Genomic DNA, 23,006 nt, shown 5'->3' with positions numbered 1-23,006 from the left:
GCACAAAGCTCGGACTGCCTGTTCTCGCGGTGGGACGGGCCCCCAGAAGGCAGACTGTGGAGCTCTGGCTCTTCTGTCGCTTCTAGTTCATGCTCTCAGAGGGAAGAGAAAGAGGTCGGGGCCGAACCGAGGCTGCAGACAGCTCTGATTTACTCCGAAGGCTCAGCCCAGGCCCGGAGTAGGGAGCCTCCTTGTGCCTGGAAAGAGCCTTTGTTTTTCGTGAGCGCACAAGAGTACTTTCTGCACTGAAGGGGTTTTGTTCTTTCTGCCTTAATCTTCTCTGATAAAAGAAGGATAGAGGCATTTTCAAGGAACCTATTCTAGTGGCCCAAGAAAGCGTAGGAAGAAGAGTTAATTTCAGGAGAATACACAAGAATTGGAAAAATTTCACTTGGTTCCTCATAGAGATTAGGGACTCTTGCTGTCAACATGCTTTCGTCATAGAGGTAAAACTTAGCTAGATCGCCAGCTCTGTAGTGTGCATTAAGGGGATGGTGCAGCCCCAGAGTGTCACCTCTGGTTTAAAGACCCCGGGGAGCAAAGGTTACTTGTGACTTTACTCTTAGGGGCCTGATGGGGCGGGCCTTCCCTTGGACCTTCTGGCCTGCTGTGGTGCAGGTGGGCTGCTGGGCTTCCAGCAGAGTGGGCCCAGCTTGTCAGGACTGCTTTAGTGAACACTGGGCTAGGCTCGCCTCATACTGGCCAGAAGGGAGGATTGATGGAACTACAGGGCACTCGCCACGTCCAGCTGCTCCGGGTGTCTGGGTGCAGAGGCCAGGCTCCCTCAGGGTTCTCTGCAGCCAATGGCTCCGGTGAACGGAGCCTCTGAGTGAAGCTCTCCTTTCCGTCAGGGGTCCGTTGCTGCCTGTCCCTGAGCATCGGAAAGCCTGTCTTAAGAGATTTTTCATATGATCACAGCCAAAGAACCCAAAAAGTTACTTCAGGACACATTTTTTTCCAATCCATTTTTTTCCCTTCAGACTCACGGTCAGACATGAATTAACACCGACCTTAATGACTGTTTTCACGAAGCTTGACCGGAAAGGGCTCACCGCTCTGATAAGAGGGACAGGACTGGACTGGAGTCTCTGCCAAGCCACAGAGCAGGAGTGCTGGTTGGGATGCCCGGCCTCGTCGGGCCACGTGGAAATTAGTCCTTCAGGAAATTGCAGCACGTACCCCTGGGTCTGCCTCACGGGGCTCAGACCATGAGTGTGTGCGGTGGGGTCCGAGGCTCCCGGTGTCTTTCCAGTGGGTGTCTCTTGTTTCCACGTTGCCTTGAGGGACGTGCCTGTCCACAGGCAGTAGTGATGGGACTGTTTGCGTTAGAGGAGCACGGCTGCTCTAATGTAATATGAAGATGGGATCCTGGCATCCCGAGTCCCTCTCCAGCCGGGAAGGGCCTCCGTTTCTAAGTGTGGAAATGACTGTCCAATGCCACCTTTCAGAGCTGCATAGACAGGAGGCTGGGTCTGTTCTTTAGTTTTTGTTTGGTTCTTCACAAGGTGTACGGAGTGAGTCAGAGCCCTTCCCCTGGCTGAGCCCACTGTCCACGATCCAGACAGCGCTCGTGAGCCTCGGTTGGCAGGGATGCACGGCCGTCCTTCTCCCTGCTACCCCTCTGTGTACCCCCCTTTCGTGTGGACGCTGCTCCTCGCCAGGTGTGTGGGCTTCAGCCAGTGCAGCCCTCCCCTGCTCTGGGAGCCACACTGCCGTACGCGGTGGCCAGGGCCAGGGCAGGAGGCGCCTCCGTTCAGAATCATGGGCTCCAGTGCCTGTGTGGGTGTGTCTTTGTCCTGTGTTACTGGTTGCCCATCCAAAGCCGGGGCACTGGTGGGGAGAACAGTCCACTTACCTTACAAATGAGAAGTAGCCCCACCCTCTGCTCGGCTTCGACTCAGGTCTTTCAGATTCTGGTCATCAGAGCACTGTCTTAGACCAAGGAACTCAAACCTCTCGACACCCAGATCTTCTGTGCAAAATTGTACTTGGCACCAGAGTTCAGCACAGTTATCTGCCGGATGTAATGTTGGCAAGGGCAGCGTCGTAAAGGAGCCCTGCTCGGTCCCAGGTCTGTTCCTTAGAAGTGCGCGGAGCTGCTGGTGTAGAGCTGAGTCTGCTGATCTCGGTGGTGTGTTAGTGATAAGTCAGATACGGAGCATCCGAGGCTCAGAATGCTGGCCTTTCCCATCGGGTGTTTGGTCTCCTGTGGACACGTTAGAGTCCTTTGGGAAGAGGTGGGGTAACGTGGGCTTTAGAGTGAGGCACTCCTGTGTTTAGATGTTGTCATTTTCAGCTTCCGAGCTGGCAGGCTCCTGACTGTCTGAGGCTGAGTTTTCTCGTGTACACAGTGAGATCATAAGAGTTCTTTGTGGGACCGTGTGAGGACCACGTGTAAAGATTGTTGTGACGTGCCAGTGCCATGGCTGGCACATGGGGAAGTTCAGTGAATGGTGATAGTTACTACAGTCAATAAGAGATGGCCAAAAAGTCTCTCGAACCTTCTCCTTCCAAAACAGGGAGTGATTGTAGAGTCTTGCATTTAGTTTAAAATGTAGTTGCTATAAGTGTTTACAAGAGGGGAAAGAACAGTGCTGGTTTTTTTTAAGTGGCTTGTTGGGTTCCTTGATGTCTTGACCACTTACAGTCCTGGGAATGAGATCTGGCGTGGTCCTTGCCCCTAGGGACTCACAGATCTGGGGATGGTCATGTAAACCGGCTCCTGGAGTGTAATTAAACCTGCGGGCACCGTGTAGACGTCCCTGTGGTGCATCTTTACCTCTTAACCATAGTCATCCTTTTTTTTTTCCTCCCTGTTTTGGACTGAACTTGTCTTTTTACAATAAGTGTGGGACTGAAGTAGATGTGGGAAAGCTAGACTTTGGCGTTTTCCCACTTAAAATAATATCCTTAGCGGATTGATGGGTCCTTGGAAGAAGTAGTCAAAGAGTTCCTAACTTAAAAGTGATGGTGAAAGGAAGTGGAAGGGAGGCAATGGAGGGAAATTAATCACGGTGCCGCTGATAGCTCATATGTGACTAGGGACAGGTGGTGACATGCACTCAGACTTGTGTGAGAAAGTAGACGACTTGTGTGGAAATGCCTTGTGAAATGTGAAGTGGAGAGAGTCTGGAATGGACATTGTCCACTCTGGAGGAAGGCTGTGTTAAGAACTCCAGAGGGGAGCTTGTAGTGGTGGGGGCGGGGGGCTCCAAGCTGTTCTCTCCTGTCTGTCGACTCTGCTGTGACTCACTTGCTCAGAGACGCTCCCATGACCAGCCTGTCTCAGGTCCCTTCCTGTTAGTCACCATAACCTGTGCCTTTCCTTCCTGGCAGTCATATTTTGTAATTATCGTTGACCCTTGAACGATGTGGGGGTTAATCTGCGTATAATTTGTATTTGGCTCTCCGATCTGTGACTCCTCTGCATCTCCAGGTTCTTACTGTTTTGTTTTGTTTTTCTCTTGCCGTGCCATGCAGCATATGGATGGGGCTTCCCAGGTGCACCGGTGGTAAAGAACCCGCCTGCCAGTGCGGGAGATGTAAGAGATGTGGGTTCGATCTCTGAGTGGGGAAGATCCCCTGGAGGAGGGCATGGCAACCCACTCCAGTATTCTGGCCTGGAGAATACCATGGACAGAGGAGCCTGGCGGGCTACAGTCCATAGGGTTGCAAAGAGTTGGACACAACTGAAGCGACTTAGCATGCATGCATGCAGCGTATGAGGTCTTTAGTTCCCCAACCAGGGCTCAAACCCCCGCCCCCTGGAGTGGACGCACAGTGTCTTACTCACTGAACTGCTAGGAAGTCCTAGCATCTGTGGGTTTGCCCGTCCACAGGCTGTGTAGCTCTGCAGTATTTACTGTTCTCAAGCATTACGTGTAAGTGGGCCCATGCAGTTCAGACCTGCACTATGAAGGTGTCAGCTGTATGTGCTTGTTTTCTTACTTGTTTATTGTCTGTATCCTCCAGCAGACAAGGGCAGGCTTGCATTAATTCAGTTCACTTCAGTCAGTCATGTCCGACTCTTTGCGACCCCAGGGACTGTAGCATGCCAGGCTTCCCTGTCCATCACCAACTCCCAGAGCTTGCTCAAACTCAATGTCCATCGAGTCAGTGATGCCATCTAATCATCTCATCCTTCGTCATCCCCTTCTCCTCCTGCCCTCAATCTTTCCCAGCATCAGGGTCTTTTCCAGTGAGTCAGCTCTTCATATCAGGTGGCCAAAGTATTGGAGTTTCAGCTTCAACATCAGTCCTTCCATTGAACACCCAGGGCTGATCTCCTTTAGGGTGGACTGGTTGGATGTCCTTGCTGTCTAAGGGACTCTCAAGAGTCTTCTGCAACACCACAGTTCAAAAACATAAGTTCTTCAGTGCTCAGCTTTTTTTTTATGGTCCAACTCTCAAATCCATACATGACTACTGGAAAAACTGTAGCTTTGACTAAACAGACCTTTGTTGGCAAAGTAATGTCTCTGCTTTTTAATATGCTATCTAGGTTGGTCATAACTTTTCTTCCAAGGAGCAAGTGTCTTTTAATTTCATGGCGGTAGTCACCATCTGCAGTGATTTTGGAGTTCCCCAAAATAAAGTCTGTCACAGTTTCCATTGTTTCCCCATCTATTTGCCATGAAGTGATGGGACCGGATGCCATGATCTTAGTTTTCTGAATGTTGAGTTTTAAGCCACCTTTTTCACTCTCCTCTTTCATGTTCATCAAGAGGCTCTTTAGTTCTTCGCTTTCTGCCATTTAGCTGGTGTCATCTGCATATCTGAGGTTATTGATAGTTCTCCTGGCAATCTTGATTCCAGCTTGTGCTTCATCCAGCCTGGCAGGCATGCATGTGTATGCACTAAGTTGCTTCAGTCATGTCCTACTCTTTACGACCCTATGGACTGTAGCCCACCAAGCTCCTCTGTCCCTGGGATCCTCCAGACAAGAACACTGGGGTGGGTTGCCATATCCTCCTCCAGGGGATCTTCCCCACCCAGGGATCAAAGCCGCATCTCTTATGTCTTCTGCATTGTCAGGCGGGTTCTTTACCACGAGAGCCACCTGGGAAGCCCACAGGGACAGTCACCGTATTTTTATTCACCTTCGTAATTTCAAAGCCAAGTATCAGACCTGATATATACCACTCATTCAATAAACGATTTGCTGAATGGAGTTGGTTGGTCGGTTTAGTCGCTAAGTTATGTCCGCCTCTTGCGATCCCATGGACTGTAGCCCGCCAGGCTCCTCTGTCCATTGGATTTTCCAGGCAAGAATACTAGAGTGGATTGCCATTTCCTTCTCCAGGGGATCTTCCTGACAGAGAAACTGAACCTGGGTCTCCTGCATTGCAGGCAGATTCTTTACTGACTGAGCTATGAGGGAGTAAAAGTCAGCAAAACGTGTGGGTCTTCTAGAAAACAGTGAGTCTGGGGACTGACTCTTGTGTGGTACCCCAGGCCGCTGTAGCAGCACCTCGTGTGGTTCTGGACAGGCTGGACTGCTGCCTTGTCTCTGCACCCCCTGTCCCCATGCCTTCCCGCCCATTTGAGACCCCGGGTGCACAGGGACTGTGCTGAGTCTCCCCTTCAAAAGGGAAGCCCCCTCTGGACCTTGGAACTTGGTGCTAGGCCGTCGGCAGCTGCCAGGCAGGGAGCACATGTTCTGTTGGTGTCCAGAAACACACCCCTAGGCTCTGGGCGCACCCGGCGGGCTGCCCTGGGTCTTGGCCAGCAATGCTGCTTCAGGTCCTTCACTGTTGTGAGGGGTGCAGTGCAGATTCCAGTGGCGTGTGCTGCCCAGAGTCTGTTCTCTCAGGACATGGGCAAAAAGGTCCTGGTTTTGTTTGTTTCTTGACTTTTTTTTTTAATGGTGGTATGACGGGGGAGAAGGCTAAGTGCTGAAGAATTGATGCTTTTGAACTGTGGTGTTGGAGAAGACTCTTGAGAGTCCCTTGGACTGCAAGGAGATCCAACCAGTCCATTCTGAAGGAGATCAGCCCTGGGATTTCTAGGGAAGGAATGATGCTAAAGCTGAAACTCCAGTACTTTGGCCACCTCATGAGAAGAGTTGACTCATTGGAAAAGACTCTGATGCTGGGAGGGATTGGGGGCAGGAGGAGAAGGGGACAGTAGAGGATGAGATGGCTAGATGGCATCACTGACTCAATGGACGTGAGTCTGAATGAACCCTGGGAGTTGGTGATGGACAGGGAGGCCTGGCGTGCTGCGATTCATGGGGTCACCAAGAGTCGGACATGACTGAGTGACTGAACTGAACTGAACTGAATGATGGGGGAGCCTGGTGGGCTGCCGTCTATGGGGTCGCACAGAGTCGGACACAACTGAAGCAACTTAGCAGCGGCAGCAGCAGCAACGTATGTTCTTAAAGTGCACAAATCTTAAGTATTACAAGTCCTGTGTGTACACACATACACACACACACACACACACACAGATGTGTATGTATATATACACCTCTGCATGTGTCCGTCGCTCAGCTGGGAGCCGATCAGTATAAAATCTGGGAGACAGGGATTTCTTACAGAAGTCGGACCTTCCCCACCATGGGAAGTGTTGGGGCAGTGATGGTCCAGATGAGGGGTTGGAGGTCACAGGGGAGTCCCTCTTCAGTCTGCCCAAGTCATCAGTCTGGGTGGACAGGTCAGAGCTCCTGGAGACCTGCTGTCCAGTGGGGCTCACCGGGGTCTGGTGCTGGCGGGGCCTGCTGTTGGGCAGCAGGGTCAGCGGCGAGAAGGGAGAGCTGGGTGGAATGGAGGGAGAGCGAGGATGAGCTGGAACCCCGGCGCCTCTGTCTCTGTTCATCTGCACATCCGACTGTTGAGACCTTCGGAAAGGTGTGGCCTCCAAACCTTGTACGAGTTGCATTTCTGACCAGTTCTAACTCAGAGCTCTGGGGGTTCTGGGAAACATAGTTCCCAGCTGAACCAAACTGACACAGTGCTGCCTGGCCACCCATGTGACACCGTCCAGATCAGGGTCCCACTGGCGCCCCTTGCCCCTTCCCTGACAGTGACTCCACCCCACCAGCCCCAGCCATTATTCTTGATGGACTTCTTCAACTCCATAGATTTGGGGGCTTTTGTTTTTGATTTTTTGGCTGTGGCTTGTGGCTCTTAGTTCCCTGACCAGGGATTGAACCTGGGCCCTTGGCAGGGAAGCACAGGGTCCTAACCAGTGGACTGCCAGGGAGCTGCCTCGCCCGTAGATGTGACTTGTGTTTGTCCTTGGTCTCTACAGAGAGGAGCCTGGTACTGTGTTCGCTCCTGTGCCCGTCTGCCTTCTCGTGCTCTCCGTTGGTCTGTGCTCGGCGTCCGCGTTGCTGCGTGAGGCGGTAGTTCATAGTAGTATTCCGTTGCTGCTGCTTATTTCTCATTTTGTATTTGGGTGACTTGCGTTTTAGAGTATTGTGAACTATAATGCTATATACAATAAATGCGTGTGTCTGTGTAATGCCATAAGCATTGTTGTACTTGTCTTTGGGTTAATATAGACATAGATTTCTTTCAGAAGTATTCCCAGGAATAGAATGTCTGAGTTTTATGGTAGAGTTTCTTCAACTTCCGAAACTACTACTGAGCAGTTTTCCAAAGTGGTTGTAGGTTGACACGCTGGTTGTTGAGCTTATATTCTGAGTGTCTAGTTGTTGGTCATTCTAATGAGTGGGCAGCGGTTTCTCACTGTGGTTCTGACTGAATTTTATTGATGACTAATAATATTGGGTACCTGTTCAGATGCTTTTTGGCAATTTGGATGTCCTTTGTGAAGTACCTAGTCAGGTATTTTGGTTGTTTTTCATTGAGTATCTGCTGGTTTCTTATGGGTTTGTATAAATCCTTTAAATATTCTGAATATGAGGCTTTTCTTCATTACAAGTAACCCTTTGGCTTTAAGGAAGTGTGTTCCTTCTTAAACTGGAAACAGATCAGGGTCCAGGCATGTTTGAGAAAGGAAGCCTTTGGGAAAAATGTGGTTATTTGTTGCTCCTTTCTTGGGGAACTAATATGTTGTAGGTTTGGATGTTAGCAGCTCACGTCACTTGTGGTTTTAAAAATAAAATATTGGACGCACAAGTATTTCTACGGCTTTTTAAAAATGGAACTTATCTTGAACACTCAAAATATGTACTCATAAACCAAAAATCCATTCCATAGGGATCTGCATACTTGTCGTGGCTCTGACACTCTGCTAAATTCTGGTGGTAGAAACCTGAGAGGAACTTGCTACCTCCAGGAGCGCCGGGTGGGAGCAGGGGAAAGGGGTGTGCCCAGAGAAGTGAGGAGCGAAGGTGTCCAGAGGGCCTCAGACGGGACGTGGAGCCGAAGCCGTCATGGGTGGTGAGTGGCCTCACGGCTGTGGTGGGCCTTGTGCAGAGACGACCCGAGGGGGTTGGCTGTGTGTGTGCGATGGGGAAGCATGTCCTTGACCATGAACCACGCTGCACAGGGAGGAGTGAGGCGGCTTCCTGAAGCAGCAGATAGATAGATAGAGATAGGTGTGTGTTGGCAGTGGAGAGTAGGCTGCTACTAGCAGCTAAGGAGTTCAGTGTGTCAGTGAAATGATGAGCTTTGCTTAGAAAGACCACTTTGGAAGAAACACGACATGCAAATTGGATTACAGAGTTGTGGTGGGGTCTACAAACTCATACACCCATGTCCATAGCAACATTATTGACAATCAGAAAGTGGACACGACCCAGGTGTCCCATTCGTGGATGAGCACACACATGCAATGTGTAATTAGTGGAACAGTTTTCAGGCGTGTTAAACAGCGCCAATCAGCATTGGAAACATTGTGCTCAGCGAGACAAGCCAGGCATAGGAGGACAGATGCTGCATGACTCTGCTTTTCTGAGTCGCCTAGAGCGGGCAAACTGGCAGCAACGGCAGTGGGCACTGCCTCCCATTCAGCAGCCCAGCACCTGTTGGAACAGGTTCATCTTCAGACTGGGAAGTTATTAAAACACCGCGAGATTGATGGAAATGTTCTTCTAAAACTGCTGTGGCAATGGTTGCATAGTTTGGTGAATTTACTAAAAAACCATTGAATCATACACTTAAAACAGATGACTCTTATGGTGTGTAAGTTATACGTCAGAGTTGTCTAGAGAACCACTCCCTCCGGCCCTGAGCGCTGCACCACGCCTGCCTGGGTGTGCTCTCGTGGGCAGTGGGGGCCCGCACAGAGCTCTTACGGCTCTCTGCCAAGCCCCGCAGGTTGTGAGTGAGGAACTGGCACAGCCTGGGCTCTGCCTTGGCTCCTCTGATCTGGCTGTGCCAGGGCGTCCAGCCCCTGACCTGGCTGGAGCATCCAGCCAGGGAGCAAGCCCCACCCGTCTGTTTCTTGCGCGGGGCTGAAAGGGAGGCGCCTAGAGGCCTGTGACCCAGTTAGTCCTTTATGTGGATCCCATTACTTTTCCCCCTCTAGCTGTTTGGCCATTTTATTGCTCTGTTATCACTTGATTTCAGGGTGAACAGGAATTTTAGTGAAACTCAAATCTTACAGTATGACTGTTTCTCAGCGGTTCCATTTGAAGGGTCATCGGGAGAGGTGGCTATCTATATTCTCTCACTGCTTATCATCTCCTGCCTTCTTTTCCAAATTCCCCAGCTGATTGAAAAGGAGGTAAACAGATTTCCCTGCCTTCAGCGTAGTGTCACTCTGTGCATTTGGACTGCAGCACACGAAGCGGGCGTGGTTCACCACCTGACTGTTACTAACTTCCTCTTCAGGAGCCGGACACTTCTGGACGGCAGAGACCTGGCCCACCTGTTGTATTGTCAGCGCCTGTTGTTAAAAAATACACTTGCTGTTAGACGGGATCGTGGCCTCAGTGTGAACAGGCGGGTTGAATCGCCCCACAGGAAGTAGGCAGTGAGCACAAAGAGAGGCTGCCCTTGGCCGGGCGTCGGGTGGTCATCCTCGTGTAACAGTTACTGCATCCTGCTTTGCTCATGCTGTGATACGAGAAGACTCTGGGGCTTCTGGTCAGATGTCTGAGACAGAAGGCTGCTTAGTTAAGGCCCTTTGCAAGGTCTTTGTGTCTGATGTCCAGTCTCTGCCTCAGATGTGTAATTAGTGGAACAGATACAGTCCCTTTTCCCTACCCACAGGGAGTGTTATTTCTGAAGGTGAAATACGCAGTTGGTACCCAAAAGGGGGAACCTCAGAGTGAGATGCTCCCAGATGACCTGGTCATGCTCGGCATCGAGTGGTCCTGTCTCAGCTGAGGTACTCAGGTCCCCCAGCTTGCAAGAGGGCTTCCTGGAGGCAGGCCCGCCTCAGCCACAGGGGGTGAGAGGGTTGGGCAGTAGATCATGCCTACTGCCACCCCTAGGGAACACTTGGTACAGCACGTCAAGTCCCAGTGACTCAGCCAGTGAGAGCTTGGGCACGGGTCTCAGAAAATCTGGCTGTGGTCAGGGAACAGCATGTCACCCGAAGCTTGCCGCTGCTGGACCAGAGCAGGATGCTGAAGGCGGCCGTCCCCCCACGGCCGTGGGGTGCTGCTGGTGTTTAGGACGTGGGCAGATGTGGAGCAGAGCCTTCAGGCCCTAGGGGGGCCTCGTTGCCTAATGTTGTTGGTGCTGAACTAAGTGAAGATTAATTAGTCCTCTGTGGAGAAACCTTGGTTAAGTGTTGGCCTTGAGCCCAGAGTAGTTGGAATTTTGGAGCCCGAAGGTCTCATGGCAGTTGATTTTTGGCAATTTGTCTTTGGGAGAAAAGAAACTCAAGTCTTGGCTATACTTCAGCATCCACCGCCCCCCCCCCCCAACTAGACAGGAAGGGGGTCATCCCTAGGGCAGGGGTGGCGTAAGTAAGGAGGAGTTGTGGGCTGTGCCCTTTCAGGAGCCTGCCAGAGTACAGCTTGAGTTCACAATATTCCTTAAGCGTAAGGAAATGAAGTTTGTTGTTACCTCCCCCCGACCTTTTCTGTTTTTTTTCTAACCAGATGGACTCTTTCTCTCCTGAAGGGGTTGGGCTGTAGCTGCAGGAGTGATTGTCGATGGTCAGAGCTCAGTGGAGTCAGTAGGATGAGAGGGCTGCTTTGAGGAGTGTCCGATCCAGAGAAGATTGTGTTTTGCTGGGGAATTATGCCTTAGCCCCATGCCCCACCCCACCCCCACGTTTTTAAAGATTTTTTTTTTTTTTATTGTGGGACCAGTTTTAAAGTCTTTATTGAATTTCTTACAATATTGCTTCTGTTTTCTGTTTTGGTTTTTTGCCCACGAGACATGTGGGATGTGGGATCTTTGCTCCCTGACCAGGGATTGAACCTGTACCCACCCCCTGCATTGGAAGGTGCAGTCTTAACCACTGGGCCACCAGGAACATCCCAGTCCCATGCCCTCTTAAGCTAATTGGGAAGGGAAAGTATATTCTGTAGAACTGGTTTATGATTAGCCCTCATGGTTAATTTCTGCTTTGGAAACAGCTGAGAGGAGCGGCTAGTCGCACTCTCTCCCGAGGCCCGGAGCTGAGGCAGATCGGGTCATTTTGCCTGGTGTGTGGGTGGAGGTGAAGAGGTTGTCATCGACATGTGAGAGATCTTTTTCCTCCTTTACCTGCTGGCCTCCTGAAACAGCTCTGTCAATCGCACTCCTGTTTTACAACCAGTCTTAACACCTGCTTTATCGCCTCCTTCCTTCCGTGTTTCCGTCTCCAAGAACCATGTGGGTAGCCGGTGAGTCTTCTCCTTTAGACCGTCTAGCCCCCGGGGAGCTTAGACATCACCGTGTTGGTGACCAGGGACACTGTAGTATCTGAAGAAGCTGTAAATGAGGTCCTAAAACGTCGACTGAAAACAAAAGTCCTTTTCTTCATTGAGAACTGTCCAGAGCTGCCTCAGGTACTCCCTTTGGCCACTTCCGAGTCCTGCTCTCCGCCCCTTAAGTCAATAACAAGTTAGTAACAGACGGATCGTCACGTGTCCTTTTTCTCCTTTCTGGATTCTGTGACAGTAGACTCTGTGGCCCACATGAGCCTCTCATTCTCTCTCTCCTCCTTCCCATTGCCACATGTGCTGAGTGCAAAACAGAAATGAGTGCCTCTTCCTGCCAGCTAGCACCCCTGAGCTGCCGGGAGGCAGACCTGGGCTTTACCCCAGAGCAGTGGGGAGTGTGGAGGGGAGGAGGGGCGGCCCAGGTGAGCAGGAGCACGGGGGTGGAGGGCAGGGTGTGACGGCCGTGCTGCGTGGGGGAAACACACGACTGCACGTGGGGCTCCGCGCATGTGCGTCCAGGGCGGCTGAGGACGGCGGTCTGTGTGTGGGTGGGAGGACGCGAGGTGGCTGCTAGACCTCTGGGGCCTTGGGAACCTTGCTGAGGCTTTGGATTACTTCCTGGAAACAGTGGGCTAGTGGGGGATGTAGCAGATCACATTTAAGGGAAGAGATCACATTTTTTCTTTGAAAAGTGCGCTCAGCACTCCTGTAGGGAGTTTAAGATTGAGAGGCAGTTGTAATGGTCCAAGCTGGAGACCACAGGTGTTCCACCAGAATACAGATAGGGAGGTCCTAGAGAGTTCGAATCAACAGGTCTTTGCTCTGAGGTGATTGGATTAAGGGGTGGACACAGAGCAGGGTCTGAAATGACCCCCAGTCTTCGTTGGCGGGTGGACAGTGGTGGCATCTGAGCGCGTAGGGGGAGAGGGCCGGGGAAGATTGGCGGGTGGACGGTGGTGGCATCTGAGCGCATAGGGGGAGAGAGCCGGGGAAGAGAGCAGTGTCCCGTGTGCACTGCTTAGTCGGGGACCCCATGGAGTGTCTGCATGAAGATGTCCAGTAGCGTTTGGCTGTCAGGAGCAAGGTCAGCAAAGATAGAAGTGTTGTGGGGGGGTCGTCCAGTTTATGAAGAGAGGGGGGCAGCCGGAACAGCTGTAGCCGTGTGAGGGAGCTGAGGAGTGTGAGACCAGTTAGTGGCTGAGAGCAGGAGGCCGAGCCAGGGAGAGGAGGGTTTCCAGGAAGAGTTCCAGAAAGCGAATGAGTGAGATAAGGACTGAAGTGTCAGCCTTTCACGCCGCCCTTGGTGGAGTGATGGAGACAGAAGCCAGACTGAGAGGCAGGGGAACGTGACAGGGCTCTCCAGGGGGTCCAGCGATGGGGACAGGCGGGTAGAGGGGAGTTAGGAGGACGGGGAGGCAGCAGAAGGGAGGGGCCCCAGTTGGAGATGTGCACGGGGAGGAGGTGTGGGAAGGCGGGAGTGGGGAGTACGGGCGGGCGCACAGAACGTGAATGACCTGACGCCCTGAGCTGTACACGTAAGGATGCCCCAGACGTTCGATCGTAGATGGGGCCAGCTTCAGAAGAGAACGCAAGGCCCCTGACTGGCGGGACATCCCGAGGGGCGCGAGGACAGCGAGTGCAGGTGGAGAGGCAAAGGCGCTGTCTCTGCCCCTGAAGGCGGGGTGCCGAGAGTGGGCAGGTGGGCGCGGATGGGGGCCTGAATCCAGCCAGCCTTGCCCCCACCCAGGCTGGGTCCCGGCTCAGTGTGGGCCGCGTCAGTGTGCGCTGCCGGCTTGTCTTCCTCCTGCAGCTCAGAGGAGCCGCCTCCCCACCCCACTCCTGAAGCTGTGGTGTCAGGTGTCTAGCTGTCTGTTGGTGCCCCCCACCTTCTCCACTCATCCCTGGGCACCTTGTCACAAGCTGGTGGGCGGTGCTGCTCCCCCTTGTCGTCAGCCCCAAGTGAGGGCTGCAGACACCCTGGCTTATGACAGCAGCATGGATTTCTGAGGCAGATTTCACACACACACACACACACACACACACACACACACACACAACTTGGATCTGGAAAGCTTGTAGGTCCTTCACTTTATCTTTTGGGGCAGGTGGGCTGGAGCTGCCATGTAGCATTTCCTGACACTGATAAATTCTTCTCTGGAACCAGATTCTTTGATGGGGGCGGGGGGACAGTTACTCTGAAACTGTTTGGCTGTGAAAACAAAGCTGCCTCCAGGTCTTGGCTCCTCTCCTGCTGGGTGGGGCCCGTGTGAGCAGGTGTGGCCTTGGAGAAGGCCTGGGTCCCCTAGTAGGACCCCTCATAGGACTCCAGGTGTGCATGTTCCTGCTCTCAACCTGGTGGCTCTGAGCGCATTTTCATTTGATTCCTCTTCATCTCATGTCCCAGCAGAGTTCTGCCTGAACCCCAATGCCACCCGTCCGTGCACTAATCTGAGAGGTACTTGTGTGCTGCTCTGAGTCAGAAATGGGTTCTGGGTGCGACGGTGCAGCAGGGAGCAAAGGGCAAAAGTCCTTGTTCTCACAGAGTTCACATTCTAGAGAGGAGGACCGGCAGTAAATAGCATTTACAGTACGTCGGATTGCGGTGAGTGCTTCAGGGGGAAGCAAAGATGAGCCGGTGCGGGTCAGGGAGGGCCACACCAAGGAGGCAACACCCGAATAGCAGCCTGGGGTGGTGAAGGTGCGGCACACACGTGCCAGCCTTTCAGAGAACGGGCGCCCCGTGTGGAGCGAGGTTTTCCTCTGTTCCCACCATGTTTCTAGGACCTGACACAGTGCTCGGCACGCAGCGGCTGCTCAGTAGTGTGTTCTGCATGTACAACTGGACCTGGGGGACAGTATTTCAGATGAGGGGACACTGAGGGCTTGCAGGCAGCAAGGAGGCCCGTGTGGCTGAGGGGCCGAGCATGGGGGCCACAGGAGGAGAAGCGAGAGGGTGAGGTCAGGGGTGTGGGCTCCCGGGACCTTCTCGGGGGATCCGTGAGCTGAGAACTCTCACGGTAACACTAGGCTGGAGGGGCTTGTCTGCTCACTAGCTTATGGTGGGGTTTTCTAGAGCTGCGTGATATACGCAGCAGATGGAGGGTGCAGGAAGCAGGTGTGAGAGCCCAGTTGTCTTAAGTCAGATGTTGTCACTCTAATCGCTAAATTTTTGTTTTGGAAAATATTTTATGAAAGAGAATCTTAATTGTGTTACTGTGTTTTAGTTCAGTCTCTCAGTCGTGTCTGGCTCTTTGCGACCCCATGGACTGCAGCACGCCAGGCTTCCCTGTCTGTCACCAACTCTCAGAGCTTGCTCAAACTCATGACCATTTAGTCAGTGGTGCCATCCAACCATCTCATCCTCTGTCATCCCCTTCTCCTCCTGCCTTCAATCTTTCCCAGCATTGGTCTTTTCCAATGAGTCAGTTCTTCGCATCAGGTGGGCAAAGTATTGGAGCTTCCGCTTCAGCATCAGTCCTTCCAATAAATATTCAGCACTGATTTCCTTTAGGATGGACTGGTTGGATCTTCTTGCAGTCCAAGGGACTCTAAAGTATTCTCTAACACCACAGTTCAAAAGCATCACTTTTTCGGCACTCAGCTTTCTGTATAGTCTAACTCTCACGTCCATACATGACTACTGGAAAAACCATAGCTTTGCCTAGACGGACCTTCATTGGTAAAGTAATGTCTCTGCTTTTTACATGCTGTCTAGGTTGGTCATAACTTTTCTTACAAGGAGCAAGAGTCTTTTAATTTCATGGTTGCAATCACACTGCAATTTGCAGTGATTTTGGAGCCCCCCAAAATAAAGTCTATCAGTTTCCATTGTTTCCCCATCTATTTGCCATGAAGTGATGGGACTAGATGCCATGTGGGCCATTGTAAAAATGTTGGCTTTAATGCTGCTTTGGGAGCTTTGTCCATGTAGGGGGAGGGGTCCTGAAGGGGTCTCCGGGCAGCCCCGCTGCCATCCTTGTGGGGTTGTCATGTCCCTTTGGGCTGCCACAGGGCCTCGAATCAGCAGAGCCTCTTGAGCAGCTGCCCTGTGCCTGGAGCCTGGTGCACGGGGCTGAGCTCCAAGGAGCGGGGCCAGCCTGTGTACAGGTAGACAGCTTTTGGCTGTGCTTTTCCACAGCCTCAGTGAGCGTCTCTGTCTCTTTCCTCACCTGCCCACCTGGATCCTCATGGCCCTCAGACTCTTGGTCTCTGTCCCACAGCTCTGGACTCTTGGTAGTGACTAGGCTGAGGTTCCCCTCCTGTCCTGCCGTGAGTCCCTACGCCAGCCCGAGTAGTGCTGGGTGACTCACAGGTGCTGTGTGGTCCATCACTCCCTGCGAGGTGCCGCTGCAGGATGCAGGCTGGGGAGCAGAAACTCGGAGTCCCTGTGACACCAGAGCACCCTGGCCTTTATTGACTGAAGGGCTCCGTCTCAAAGAGGCAATACGGTGATACATTGTAAGAAGAATCCTGGTTGTGTATCCTTGCTCACGTCACCTGAAGCTGCCTTTCTGGAGGCTCTATGCCTGGCGGCCGTGCATTGTTCTGACGGCACTGTTTCTCTAGCTGTGCCTCGAGTGGTTCTTCCTTCATGGCAGCTCGGGTCTTGGGCTCTAGGGCCGGAACCTGGCCGCACTGCTCTCCTGCTGTGTGACTCTTAAGTGTCTTTAAGCAGCACTTTCCTGTCTGCAAAACGCAGGTGGTAGATTGCAGTGGAGGCTGAGATGCTGTCTGGATCTGACCTCTAGTAACTCCTCAGCATTGGCCGCTTTCACGACAGTCCTTGTATCTTCCATGTGAACGTCGGAGTTTGGCAGGAACTTGCTGGCAGGCCTTCTCCTCCAGCCCCTCCTGCCCAGTGCCCTGGTCACACCCTCTGGGACAGGCAGGGGTGGGCGGCGGGCACAAAGGAGGCTTCACCACATTCTTCTTTCTTTCAAAAGACAGAGCGGTCTTGAGTTCTCTCATTCTGTTATGTGAGTAGCCACTTACTTAGCTTAATGTAACCTTTTGTGAATGGGATTATCAACTACTAGTTAATAGTAACACTTCTGTCATTTACTGGGTCTGGCTGTGTACCCAGCAGTGCTAACATTTTGCATTCATTACCTCAATTCCTGCAAAAAACCCTTTGATTCATTGAACATTGCCTTCATTTTGCAGGTGAAGATAACTTCCTGAGATCCCGGGCCTGGGGCTAGTGTTCTTTTTGATTCTTTGTTTTTCTGGGTTGTCTGGGGGCAGGCATCTGCATTTGCATTGGCATCAGCTGTTATGTTTACTGGTGTTTGGTTCTGACTTGGACTTTCTTTCTAGTATTTGCTTGGGGTGACAAAGGGCAGGGGTCATTTCTTTTTAAAGTTCAGTTTTATATATATTTTATTTTTTGATCCTTCAGTATTTTATTTTTGTGATCTCTCTCTATATATATTTACAGAAATGTTTGATTGACATGTGGCTGACCTGTGCTGTAGAGCGCAGTGACTCAGTTGTACACATAGATACTCTTCCTGTGTTTTCTCTTCCCTCGTGGTCTATCACAAGGTACTGAGTGTGTTCCCTGTGCCATACAGTAGGACCTTATTGTTTGTCTGCTCTGAGTATAATGGTTTGCATTTACCAGCCCCAAATTCCTTGCCTATCCCTCTCCCTCCCCGCTTCCCCCTGTCAACCACGGGTCTGTTCTCTACGAGCAGAAGTCCTTTCTGACTCATTGGTCAACTGTGTAGGTGTTTTTCCTGAAGAAATAGATTGCTATTGAAGAAAGTAAAATAAAAGGTTTTGAGAAAACACAGTATTGGGGATGAGTGTTGTTCAGAATTGGAGACTTAGAGGAGAACCCAGAGGTCATGGTCCAGGCTCTTCCTGGCCCCCTCTAGAGAGGGCTGTTTCATAGCCAGAATAAAGTGGTCTGAGGGCCCATAGCAGAGTGCTGCATTCATAGTTGCTCTTCCGGCCCAGCCGTCTGCTCTTGCATAGCCCTCACGTTAGATAGAAGTTTTCTCTGTCACCTCCATCCACTTCTCCGCCTCCTCCTCCCCAGCCACGCAGGGACCCCAGACAGATGCCCTTGTCAACTCCACAGACACTAGAGTGTTTCTGCTGGAGCTGCAGAGACTCAGTCCCTGCCCTGAGCCGGTGGGGTGGGGGTGGGGATGCTCAGTCACGTGCTTGCGGAATTAGGACTGGTGGGCAGGACTAAAGATCAGAACCAGGGAATGGGGAGGGCCACCTGGAGGCTTCTGTGTCCTCAGCATCCTGCCAAGTGTTCATCTGATGCTAAATAGGATGGAAAGTCAGAGAACAGGGAATGGAGCGAAGTCAGGAACAAGGATCATGAAAAGGTCTGCTTTCCTTCTTGTGTTGTGAGCTGCTTCCTGGGAACCAGAGAACCTTATCCCAGGGCCGTGAGGGATGAGAGGGCTTTGGGACCAGAGCTGGGAAGCAGTTGGGGTGACAAAGAGCTTCATTTCCAGATGGTCTGATTTAGTTAGCCGCCCCAGGCAAGGGACTCAGTGTCCCCATCCACAGATGATGGTGATGGCCTGGGCGGTCCTTTTTAGAGAGACTGATCAAGAACGCAAGGCGTTTGGCCACCTTGGTCCTTGTTTCCGCAAACACGAAGAAATCTCTGTAAGTTTCCTCCTAATGACATTCTAAAACAAGCCTTCCTGTTTGCCTGCCTTCTAAGGTCTGTTCAGACAAGCAGCGCCTCTGAGTGCACTAGGAAGGGAGCATTTCATAGATTCCTTCGTACGAGTCAGCTTTGCACACATGCTGGTATATTAGTGGTGGAGAAGCTCAGGAGAAATTTAACCAAACTTGGCTCTGATTTTTTATCCTTGAAGTATAACTGTCATTTTGTTGTTTTGATTCTCTTTCCTTTTTCTATCTTTAAAAATAAATCTCCTCCACCCCTCAAGTAACCACCCATCTATTCTAAGAGCCAGAGATTGAGTGTTCTCAAACCAGCCCTGAGTCAGTGACAGCCTCTTGCTCTTATAAATAGAAACATAGACTCTGTTCCCGCGTGTTCTTCATAGGCTGTCTCTCCAGCACTTTCCTTTCCACAGCCAAGGAATGTGCTTCTGAGTCAGCAGTCAGCTGCCGAGGTTGGAGCACTCAAGGCAACGCCAGCGGCAGAAACCGCACCGCCGCGGGAGACTGGGCCTCCCTTACTCCTCCAACCTCCCTCCTCAGACTCCTCACTTTCCTTGTTCCTTCCTTCCACACCTTGGCTTTTCAACCCCCTGGATTTCTGGCACCTTCCGGCTAGGTTTCCAGGTCTGTAGGTTCCTGCGATCACGACTGTTGGTTTTCCCAGGCTGCTAGGATGTACACAGCCATGGGTGGTTCAGGAGAGGCTGGGGGAGCACGACCTGGGTTTGACCTTAAGGAATGAGGGCATGGGGGCGATGGTGGAGGGCCTTCTGTCTGCCCAGCGGCCGTCAGCGTGGACCAGCGCTGGGCAGTGCCCAGGCCGCACGCGACGTCCCGCCAGCAGAGCTGCAGAACAGGCACTGGAGTGTCTCTGCTGTGGCCTCTTGGCTTGTTGAGGAGGAAAGCTGAGGCAGCCCGAGGGAATTGATCTTGTGTAGTCTTACCTCGGGCGGCTGTCACACTGTCCCAGGAGCCACCTTTCCTCCACTTATCTGCTGTCATTAGTGACCTGGGGTGAACTCCCGTGGATGGGCACTTCTCCGCGTGTGCCTCCGACTGGAGCCTGTTCATTTGAAAGCGCTTTGCATCAGCAGAGGGGGTGGGGCGGCAGGTGTTAATGAAGGAGTTTGTGTGTGGTGAGGTTTGAGGAAATGGGCAGCTCTTTGGAGGTATTTATTTCAAACATACAGCCAGCCAGGGAGTGTTGGCCCATTCTTCAGAGTTCTTTGAAAGTAGATGCCGAGACTTCGGGAGAGGGAGAGGCTTTTAGAAATGCATGTTGCAGGATCTTGAGTGTGTTGAGGTCAGCTGAAACACAGAGGTCCCTCGGGCTCCTTGCTCATCCTGGCAGGGAGTGGAAGGCGGCTCCTGCTCTTTAGGAACAAAGAAAAATCATCCTCTTTCTTGACGAGAGGCGGGACGAGAGGTGGGGCGATTGGAGTTGGTGCGGTCAGTGCTTTCCAGACACTGTGGCTGGAGGAGTGCCAGTCACCTGTGAACACAGGTAGGCAGGCAGGGGCCGGATCACGGGAGCCCTCTGCTGCCTCAGGAATGGAGCAGATACAGCTGCAGAGGTCCCGCCCCGCCCGGGGCAGGAGGCAAGGAGGGCGCCCACGGAGCACACACCCTGCCACCTTGGTTTCTAGTCGCTGGCTGGCTGTTCCCCTTTCCTCCACCTCTGGACAAACACATCTGGTTTTTTCTGCCACTTAAAAACTTTGACCACCTGACATTTCTAAGATGACCACTGGCTTGTAAGAAAAATAATGGATTCTTGAGAAATTTTAACGTATTTCTCTTGCTGCGTTCTGCTATCTAGAATAAGCTTGCTTTGGGGAGACTGAAGGTTAGTTCCAGTTCCATTTCTCGCTGAACTCTTGGCCCTGGGGGTGCTGGGAAAGGCTGTGTTTTTAGCAGTGTGTATAGGAGGTTGTTGAGTTAGTGATGTATTTGAGATGAGAAGCAGATCAGCGTGTGTCAGGTAAAGAATTACCACCTTTGGTCTCCACAGAACAGGTCACGGCATCTGGGCCCATCGCTTAATGGCACGTAGATGGGGAAACAGTGGAAGCAGTGATGAACTTTATTTTGTTGGGCTCCAAAATCACTGCAGACGGTGACTGCAGCCACGAAATTAAAAGACACTTGCTCCTTGAAAGAAAAGCTATGTCAAACCTAGATAATGTATTAAAAAGCAGAGACATTACTTTGCTGACAAATGTCTGTATAGTCAAAGCTGTGGCTTTTTCAGTAGTCATGTACGGATGTAAGAGTTGGACCAAAAAGAAGGCTTAGCATGAAAGAATTGATGCTTTTGAACTGTGGTGTTGGAGAAGACTCTTGAGAGTCCTTGGACAGCAAGGAGATCCAACCAATCCATCCTAAAGGAAATCAACCTTGAATATTCATCGGAAGGACTGAAGCTGAAGTTCCAATACTTTGGCCACTTGATGTGAAGAACTGACTCATTGGAATAGACCCTGATGCTGGGAAAGATTGAACGCAGGAGGAGAAGGGGATGACAGAGGATAAGATGGTTGGATGGCATCACCGACTCAATGGACATGAGTTTGAGCAAGCTCCGGGAGATGGCAATGGACAGGGAGGCCTGGCGTGCTGCAGTCCATGGGGTCACAAAGAGTCAGACACGACTGAGCGACTGAGCAGCAGCAACAACGAGAACATGAGGACTGTTGTGTTTGGTGACGAGGGAAACCCTGGAAATGGCAGTTCCTTGTATCTAGAGTAAACCGCCCACACCCTCAGTTGATCTGGTTTAACTTTGTAATACATGGCAAGGTGTGGGGAGAAGCAGAGTGTTACTAATCCTTTCCAAGGGGCTTCTCACCTCCTGAGAGCTTTAGGACGGAAGGCGGGTCTCTTCTGTGGCGCTGCTTCTGGACGGAGCTGGGAGGCAGGCAGGTGGCATCTCAGCAGACAGTTGGTGGCTCCCTTCGCCCTCGGCTGCCTTGCTGGGTAGTGGGTCACTCCCGCTTCTACAGAGCTGAGCTCCGGTGAGGCCCTGTGTCTCGCTCAGTGGGAGGCGGGGACGCACCGGGTGGCCGCTCACCTGGAGCCCCAGCAGTGAGCCCTGTGGCGGGAGGGCTCCTCTCACCTCCTTACTCGCTCAGGGGAGAGTGGGGCTGAGGGAGGCAGCAGTGTCCTTGGGGTGTCTGCACGTGGACCCTGGGCCACGCCGCTGCTCGTCCTGTTGGCCTGCCCTGCTCCTCTGCTGCCCCACTACCCTGGCCCTTGGCCCCTTGCCTCCCAGCTCTCACAGTACTTCTAGGTGGTGATGGTGCATGAACGTGGTCCTCTGAGACCTCCCCACACCCTCCCCTGCGTCTGTACCGTGTCCACTTACCCGCCCCCAACCCACCCCGTGCCTCTGTATCTCTCCAGACAGCCGTCTGTGCTGCTGCCCCTTCCGTCCGCGAGTCTCAGATCTCAGGGGTGGAAGGGGCGGCAGCACAGACGGGTGGCCGGAGCCCTGGGCCGTCCTCTTGCCAGGACTCTCTGTGCAATCTGGCCAGCCTCGAGTGGGCGGCTCCCACCTGGACACCGGGCCCCCTGGGCCTCAGCCTTGGCCGACTGGCCAGTGTGCCCCTCCACCAAGGCAGGTCAGATGTACCAGGGTCAGAGGGGAGCTCGCCGCGCCCCCTGCCCCAGATGAGTGTTTCTCTTTGTCACGCCTTGGCCTGGTGTCAGCATTCACTGAGTCCTTTCCTCTGTAAGTCTCCCTTGCAGGCCTTCCACTTTCCTTCCTCTCCATGTCCTGCACTTCTCCCCTGCTGGCTGACACTTGCTCCTCCTGGAAAGCTCAGCTGTTGTCCCTCAGAGGCCCATCTTGGGTGAGGACCCTTTCCCTGTGACGGGGCCTCTGCCCGTGTCCCCAGCCCCGTGCCTCTCTCTCTGATGCTCAGTGTAGTGCAAGCCTGTCTCACCTGCTCAGCTGTGATGTCCCTGACAGCAGCGGTCTTGCTCCTCTCCATTCCCTGGGCCTCAGATGGTTCCTGGCGTGTGGAGGGCAGGCCGCGTGTTACATTGTCGAACAAATGACTGCTGCACTTGGAAACTGTCTCCTAGAAGATGTTTCTAGATACCGACCGGGATGTGCTAACCAGCCCTTTTTCTTTATTAGGTTAACGTGACGGCATCAGGCGGGTCCACAGCCCTCCCCCTGCCCCACCTGTCCAGGGCGCTGAGAGTGGGGACATGGAGGAGAGTAAGAACGAGGCCACGAATCGGGCCCACGTCCTCTTTGACCGCTTCGTGCAGGCCACCACCTGCAAGGGGACCCTCAAGGCCTTCCAAGAGCTCTGTGACCACCTGGAACTGAAGCCTAAGGACCATCGCTCCTTTTATCACAAGCTCAAGTCCAAGCTTAACTACTGGAAAGCCAAGGCCCTCTGGGCAAAGCTGGACAAGCGGGGCAGCCACAAAGACTACAAGAAGGGAAAGGTGTGCACGAACACCAAGGTAGGGCCTGGGACTCGCTGGAGAGGGAGAGGGCATTGGGTGGAGGTAGCCTATGAGGCCAGGTGGGGTCATCTACTGCCTGGAGGGGTATCGGGCTGAGCCTGCGTGCCGGTCCTCTGCCTGTGTTCAT

General features: G+C 52.5%; 1 protein-coding gene across 14 annotated transcripts in view; it reads left to right on the top strand.

The window, feature by feature from the left end:
• Window positions 1-23,006, top strand: part of MICAL3 (microtubule associated monooxygenase, calponin and LIM domain containing 3) — a 157,006-nt gene that overhangs the window by 58,289 nt on the left and 75,711 nt on the right. For all 14 annotated transcript variants that reach the window (XM_059887146.1, XM_059887147.1, XM_059887148.1 and 11 more), the window contains exon 2: window positions 22,539-22,876. In XM_059887146.1, coding sequence (XP_059743129.1) covers window positions 22,613-22,876 — 264 coding nt within the window. In that variant the 5' untranslated portion in view covers window positions 22,539-22,612. The remainder of the gene's footprint in view (window positions 1-22,538; window positions 22,877-23,006) is intronic.

Source organism: Bos taurus, chromosome 5 (assembly GCF_002263795.3).
Source record: "Bos taurus isolate L1 Dominette 01449 registration number 42190680 breed Hereford chromosome 5, ARS-UCD2.0, whole genome shotgun sequence".
Taxonomy (NCBI): domain Eukaryota; kingdom Metazoa; phylum Chordata; class Mammalia; order Artiodactyla; family Bovidae; genus Bos; species Bos taurus.
The sequence above is the reverse complement of the archived record's forward strand: the minus strand, read 5'-3'. Positions and strand labels throughout refer to the sequence as shown.